Genomic DNA, 7,771 nt, shown 5'->3' with positions numbered 1-7,771 from the left:
TTTTTGTTGTCCTGGTGGTTATATTACTTGGGTAATTAAACTCTGGGTTTTGTACATGAAGGATGTGTATGAATATTTGCTGAATATAAAATAAAACCAGTGGAATTTGTTTCTTACGTGCTTTAAGGGAATGTTGTTTGGCTACACTCTCTACTTGACCCACTCAGTCTCTTAGAAAAGAAAAAATGAAGTTTTATAAAAGTGGCTTTTGTGGGAAGATGTGGAGAGGCAGACGTCCTTTAATAAGAAAGTACATCTTCAGTGCATTGGTCTGAACGAGATATTTATTCCTTTTCACAGTCCCACCTAGTTAGTCATACATATTATTGTTTTACTGTGGGGTGGGGTTTTCTTTCGGCTTTGTGAATTGTCCAGAAACTTCCTCTTATGAGGACGGCTATATAAAGTAAATGAATTCAACAGTGTGACTAGAACCCCACAAACCTACTCTCTCTGCCACAGTCATTGTAAGCAGAACTGGGCAAGGAATTTCCCCTGTGGTTTTAGCAGGATTTTATTAGGCTAGCCAGAACCAGGGTGGTGGTTAGAGGGAAAGGATGGGGAAATGAGCAGACAGCAACTAAGAATGCTCACTGATTACCTTTCCCTGAACCCCAGATGCTGTTTGCTCCAGTAGGACTCATTTTCAGTATCCTGCGTCTTAACTAAGGGCAGTGTATGACACCAGGAGGAAAGTTCAATTCAATGTACACGTGTATTTACCCTTTGTGCGAAAGGTCATCCTATATTTCCCACTTCATAGCCATGTTTAAAACAAACTGGTTTCCTGCCCTTAGCTCAGCTGCGAAACTCCTTGCATCTCTGCAGACAACTCACAAGTTTCCCAGGCCTAATTTACCTGAAGGTGGTAAAGATGAGGGTGGGTGCTGAATGCAATAAGTGATAATGAACAAGGTCTTTCTCTTCTTTGGTTGTGATAGGAACCATAACTGCACCTGTATGCTGCTTTGCTTCAAGATGAGCAAAAGCAATAACACTGGCAAGTGCCTAAACTATGGCTGTGGAGTCTGTGGACCTCCAGATGTTGGGTGTCACCTGCCTTCCCTGACCTCTGACCAGATGGGAGGGATCTGGCCCTCCAGATGTTGCTGAACTTTAAATCTCACCATCCCTGGATCCTTTAGATTGGAATAGCTAATGGCGAATTGCAAATACCCCCTTTTGAGAGGAGGACTGTGGTCAGGCAGCTGCAGGCAATCTTGGAGGACACCCCAAGGATTATTTAGATCCATCCTAATCTGGGTCTAGTCCTGGCCATGGAGCTAAGTTGCCCTTGGTTGCCTTGATGTAGAGCAGGATAGGGGGAGTGTGACTGGCTCCTGCTTATTGATCTTGATCATTTGATACCACCGGCAGGGAACTGGAACTGAGGGGTACTGTATTATTACATTGATTCCAATCTTACCTTCAGGACCAAGTCGGACAGTAGCATTGGTAGAGTGCCTTTCATATGGGGTGCTGCAGGGGACTATCTTATCTCCAGCACTATTTCATATCTACATGAAGCTGTTCAGAGCGGTCATTAGGCATTTCAGAGCAAGGTGCTGATCACACTCAATTCTATTTCTCCATAATATCTGAATCGGAAGAGGCTGTGTTCAGGAGGTTACTATTAATATTTAAAGCCCTTAGCAACTTGGGACCAGTTTACCTACAATACCTTACCCAATGTGTGCCCACTTGACTGCTTCAATCAGCCGAACTGAGACTACTACAGGTGCCATGTAATGCCCGTTTTGCATTTGTAAGAACCTGATTGTTTAGTGTTGCATCCTGACTATTGAGATCACCGCTCTTTCCGGCACCTGCTAAAAACCAACTTCTTTAGACAAGCCTACCCAGATGCTTAGGAAGTTGAGGTAATTGTAATCTGTTTTAGTATTTTTACTTTTGTATGTTTTAAAGTACAGTTGTACATTTTTCTTGGTTTTCTTGTTTTATCCTCTTGAGGGGTTTTATTTTTCCGCATTCAAGTGGTGTATAAATTTCATGACACAAACCAACATTGGGAGGGCCTAAGGTTACCATATCTTCCATTGAGCATTGCAGCCAGTGCTGCTGTGAATTGTAGTCCAATCACATCTTGTGGCCCTCAGCCCCTGGCTACACATTGTGTAATCCCTACTTGTTTCCTAACTGAGGCGAGCACCCAGATCTCTTGCAGTGATCCATGCCCAGCTAAATCAGACACCAGTTCAGTTTCAACATGCTTTACTTATAGCTTGTGATTATAAAGCATCCTTCTTCTTTTTCCTTAAAAGATTATTTAACAAGAAAAAAAATAAGTTAGTACACATACATTTAAAATATTCCTTCATACACTTGTGTGACAACAGTACGTTCCGAGTAAGACTTCATTTAAGACTTTGAACAGACTTCATAAAATATATTCACAATCATATTTATAAACGTGGTTAATAACAAGATTCAAGACTCCCCACCCACCCACCCATCTGCAATAACATTTCCCCCTCTCTTTTTAATTTTTGGTTTACGGTCCCCTTGTACACAGGATCAGTGGAATGCAGGGGGCGATTACATAATTAAAGCACCACGAAGAAGCACAGACAGACAGTACATGCGAGGCTTATGTAAGCTGCCTTTGTAAGAGTGTACTTTCCCCTCCCATCTGAAAACAATTTGGTATCACAATCCACACATCTGACGACAGAACGAGAAGTGCTTAGCATGCTTCTTTTAAAAAATAAAAATGCACTTGCGCTTACATTTAGCGGCAGACAGTCTCCGTGCCACCTTCTTCTTCAGTTTCAAACAATGAACATGTTCTGAACTAAATATAGTGCAAATCAAACATTTAGGAGCAGGACGGACAGAACCCAACATTATATTCACGCAACCAGAACCACACCCACCAGAACTCAGCCTCTTGGCACAACTGTACAGGAGAATTCCCTCTAGGGTCGGACGCTGACGGGTACGTGGCGGAGAGAATTCAAGGCAACCAAACAGCATCCTCGAAGCAATGCTCCGAAATTGTAGACAGGGTTAGTCCCTCCTCGCTGGGTACTGAACATCCACATTACCGTTGGCAGGATGGGAGCGGCTACAGCCAAAGCATCAACAAAGAAGCTGCTGCTCCAGTATCTTTTCACAACCCTCCTCTCGGACAACTTCGTGACATTCCCAAAGCCTTCGGGGTGACAGTCTGTGAAGTCCAGTTCCTTCATGACTCTGTTTTCGTAATACCTAGAATCCGCAGCATCGTGTGCCGACTCCAGCGGGGATAAAAGGATAGCGGAATTCGGATCGCATGGAGTCAAGTCCACCAGCAAGTCTGTGATGCTTTCGAGACCAGATCCGTCGGATTCTTTCGAAGCTGAAGAAGGGCTGATGGGGCGTCCCTCGTGCGCCTTGAATATGTTCTGAATCAGCTGCTCCATGCTTGAGCTGTACAGCAACACATCAGCCTGAACTGCCTGCTCCATGGCCAAACTATGGCTGTGGCTGTCATCTTCTTCTTTGGCGTTTGTGAGGTTTTTAACGAGATCCAAATGGTTTAAGGGGGAAGGTGTAAAGAGTTCGAGTGTGGCGTCCATCGCTGTCTCTTCAAATACATCGTTCCCATTGGCCACGTCGTCACTAAGCAATACACCGCTATCTGCCATATCCTCCACAGAGTGGTCTTCCATGAGCATGCTGTCAGCCATTTTGGAGTAGGCCACACTCGGAGTCAAAGACTTATCAGGTGACCCACACACATAATCTAGGCTGTGATCCTCGTGACAAGAGCCATTCTGTGCCATTTCCATGCTCTGGAGCAAGGTCTCCAGCTTCTTGTTCTGGATGTTGATGTCCACAAAATACTTCTGAATCCCTTTGTCTTTCTCAGCCAAGCTGTTCTTCATGGTTTCGATAACCTGCTTGAGTTGTTTGATCTCCTTCCTTGCTTCCTTCAAGGCAAGCTGGGCTTCCACCCGATGACACTCTTCTTCAATCCAGTCTTCCCTCATGCGGGCAAGTTGAGATTTGAGTTCCTTGATTTCTGTTTCTCTGAATGGAGGGCAAAACAAAACAAGGCATCATTTCCTGTGAGGAGAACCTGCCCCTTTGAGGTTACCAAGCGAGGAGGGAAAAGATATGGTGAACAAGATGCATGAAGGAAGGTAGAGGTTTTCTGCTTGAATCCGACATGGTCAGCTCATAGACATGGTTAACTCCTCTGGATACTATTGGACTACAAGTCCCATCATCTCTGACAATCATGGTGAGAGCACACCATGTTACCTACTCCTGTGGTAGAGTAGAGATACCCATATATCAAGAAATTGGCTTTTATAACAGCAAAACTATTATATAAACCAGGGGTCAGCAAACCTTTTCAGCAGGGGGCCGGTCCACTGTCCCTCAGACCTTGTGGGGGGCCGGACTATATTTTGAAGGGGGGGGAATGAACGAATTCCTATGCCCCACAAATAACCCAGAGATGCATTTTAAATAAAAGAATACATTCTACTCATGTAAAAACATGCTGATTCCCGTACCGTCTGCGGGCTGAATTTAGAAAACGATTGGGCTGGATCCGGCCCCTGGGCCTTAGTTTGCCTACCCATGATATAACTGTTTCTTGGGCCATTGATTGTTCTCATGTTTATGCAAGAATGTTGTGGATGAAACCCAATGTGGTGTGAATGAAAGTCCCCTTCAATTCCAACCCCCCACAATCTCCTGCCCCCTTCTTTCAAATCAGTTCTGGAGGCTTTCTCCAAGTCTCTGGGGCAGATTGGAGGGGGTAAAATCCGTCTTGCATCAGCCCCCAGCCAGCAAGGCCAATGATCCAGGAAGATGGGAGCAATGTTTTGAAGGCTATTCATGCATTCACCCAGGGTAGCCAATGTGATGGACTCCTCGTTGTCAGGAATAATAAGAGTTGTAGTCCAACAGTATCTGCAGGGAACCATGTTGGCTACCCCAGCACTAAAGCCGCTTAATGTACATGTTAAGCAAGCTTCACTGAGAAGGGCATCTGAAATCAGGGTGCCATCACTGAAAAGGCCCTATTAGTAGAAACTCTTACCTTTCTTGCAGTCTGCTCTCAGATTCCTTCAGTTTTGTTTTCAGGTGCCTCACTGTAACTTCCTTTTGCTGCAGAGGGGTCAGATACTGCTCTGGGCTAGGTGGTTTGATGCCGTGGTTCTCTCCACAAGAGGTGTATCTTGCCGGCCGCCTACAACAGAAAAATGTTGTTGTGCCTGCAAATGTTATGTTTACATTCTGCTTAAGGCAAGAACTGGTGATTTAGGTTGCAATTCTACACAGACTTACCTGGGAATAAGTTGCACTGAAATGGTTGTTCCCTTTTTGAAGCTGTTTTAAATTGCTGAGGTTAAATAACTGTCATTACTGATGATGGATGTATTTTAAAATCTTTTTTTCGTAATGTGGTATGGCTCCTCTATTGTATTTTTGTGACTGCAAGTTGTTTTAAACGCACCCTGGGACCTTACGGTGAAGGGAGGTTATAATAAACAACAACAAACTTAATAATGATGATAATGATGATGTCACTATTTATCGGTGTGGTCAAGTTGTTTTTTAAAGGTTGCTTATGTTTGATGTTGGCCACCTTGGGCTTGTTGAGGAAAGGTGGAATATAAAAGTATAAATTAACTCATAATAAACAGTGCTACATCATGACATTTGGGAGACTACCCTTGGAAGCGCCAGTTAGTGAAAATTGCTGAGGCTAAACTGTTGATGGGGACAGATGCCATCAACAAATATTTCAGCTACTTAAAGCTTCCCATGTGTTACTGGGCCAGGTTCAAGGTTCTGAAAATTCAAGGTTAATCCCAATGTTCAGGGATGATGGGGACTGCAGTTCCACACCTAGAGGGCAACATCCACGATCTGGGTGCCATCACCAAAAAGGCCCTCCTACCTAAAAGGCCCTAGTGAGGCCTGTGTACTGGATCCCAAACCAATTTGGGACGATCCTGGTTAACCTGGGATTCGGGTGCATAGGACTGAGGCGGCCCCAGATCTACTTGGAACAGATCAGGTCCATCAGAAGGATTCAGGGCTCTCAAAGCAAGGGACAGTGTGGCAGTGAGAAGAGAGGGGAGATTGAGACATGCAGGCAGTCTGCATCTACCTCCCTGTCTCGGATCATATATTTCATCAGGATATAAAGCCCCAAGATTAAGCATATGAACCGGGGGCTGGGGAGAGAAAAGGGGACCCACATTTCCTCTCCCTCCGCCTGACTGCATGTTTAACTGGGCTTTAAAACTCCACTTAAACATATGGCTTAGAGGGTGGGAGAGAAGGAAAGGCACATGTGTTAAATGATAGTAATTGAGTCAACCACCAGTCTGACACTGGAGGCAGACTGTTGACAGAATGCACCTTTTCCTGGCTGCCTGTATTGCAGGCAGACATTGTCTCATCCACCATTCCAGTAAGTACGGTAAATGACAAAGCAACAAAAACTGCCTACAAATGATTTCAGAAATATCAGGAAGGATCCACAACTGTGATGCTGTCGGAGAAGGTTTTGGAACGCTTTTGGGGGTGAGAACCTGTTGGCATGCATGTGCTAATTAGTTTTCAGCACCTTCTAGAGATATAGTTAATTCTGCTAAGTGTTTTCCAATAAAGTGGGCTGCTTTTCTGCATTTTCCCTGGAGCATCTTCCAGCGGGTTCCCTACATCGCTTCCTGCAACTGCGGTGCCCAGACTAACTCCCCACCAGTAGTGTAATCTGTGGTGTAGTGAAGCAGGGACAGGCCAGGACAAAGCACCACCAGCACTTATTTCATAGGTCAGCTGGGGGGGGGGCGGAGAGAAGGAAAGGCACATGTGTTAAATGATAGTAATTGATATTTGCCAGTGTTAAATGATAGCAATTGCTATTTGTCAGTCCTCTGCATGCCAGACAAATAGGCTTTTCTCAAAGAGAAACCTGCCCATCACGCTAAGCATGCGTAGCCGAGCGCTGCTTTTATTTTGAAAAACTCTCAAGTCCCTTTATTATCACCAGATATAAAGAGCAAGCTTCTGACTCTCCCCCAGAACTCTTCATCAGACTGGATGTTCAGCAAAGCCAAGAGCAGCGGATGAGGGGAAACGGCTTCGTATTGAAGCCATAACGTCTGCATTGGTCAAAACTTCATTTTTGTTGCCAGGTCTCAGAAGGAGTGGCTCTGGGGCATGGCTCTGGGGGTTGTCAGGAAGAGGGCCTGCACTTCAGAATTCACCACTGCACCATTGCATGTCAACAATGTAGTCATACACCAATGTGGAAACCACAGTACAGTCTTCTGGTTGCTCACTGTCGTGAAAGAAGGGGTGAAAACATTTGCACGCTTGGTGAGCAGCACATGCGCTGCCAGGTGAGCAAATGGTGCCTTTTGTTTTAATCCAGAAGGACCTTGGGAGTTTGATTGGCCAATGGCACAAGAAGAACTGTAACCATGGCTGCGACCCTCACATTAGGTACATAGGAGCTGCCATATGCTTGGTTAGACCATTGGTCCACCCAGCTCATCCCCTTCTAGTGTCCCTATTTTCCATGCACAGTTTCAGAACTACGAAAGCCATCCTGGCTTCTGCTTTGATCCCAGAATGTCCCTATTCCCCTCACCAGTGGGCTCAGGGAGGAGAATGAGCTGGCGCTTGTCTTGAGTGACAGGCTGCAAGGGAGCATCCTGTTACCTTTCCATGGCCACCATTGCTGGCCTCCTCCCTTGGGCAGCTCGTAGCAGCTGCTGGGGGGCAGGCAGAGAGCAGG

General features: G+C 45.3%; 1 protein-coding gene across 5 annotated transcripts in view; it reads right to left on the bottom strand.

Annotated features, from left to right (window-relative positions):
* Window positions 1-2,215: 2,215 nt before the first annotated feature.
* The window catches only part of SYBU (syntabulin), a 44,454-nt gene continuing 38,898 nt past the window's right edge, over window positions 2,216-7,771 (bottom strand). For all 5 annotated transcript variants that reach the window (XM_083516729.1, XM_083516730.1, XM_083516732.1 and 2 more), the window contains 2 exons: window positions 5,057-5,206; window positions 2,216-4,032 (listed from right to left, as the gene is read on the bottom strand). In XM_083516729.1, the coding sequence (XP_083372855.1) occupies window positions 2,937-4,032; window positions 5,057-5,206 (1,246 nt within the window). In that variant the 3' untranslated portion in view covers window positions 2,216-2,936. The remainder of the gene's footprint in view (window positions 4,033-5,056; window positions 5,207-7,771) is intronic.

Source organism: Podarcis liolepis (genome assembly GCF_965112155.1).
Source record: "Podarcis liolepis genome assembly, chromosome: 8".
Classification (NCBI taxonomy): Eukaryota; Metazoa; Chordata; class Lepidosauria; order Squamata; family Lacertidae; genus Podarcis; species Podarcis liolepis.
The sequence above is the reverse complement of the archived record's forward strand: the minus strand, read 5'-3'. Positions and strand labels throughout refer to the sequence as shown.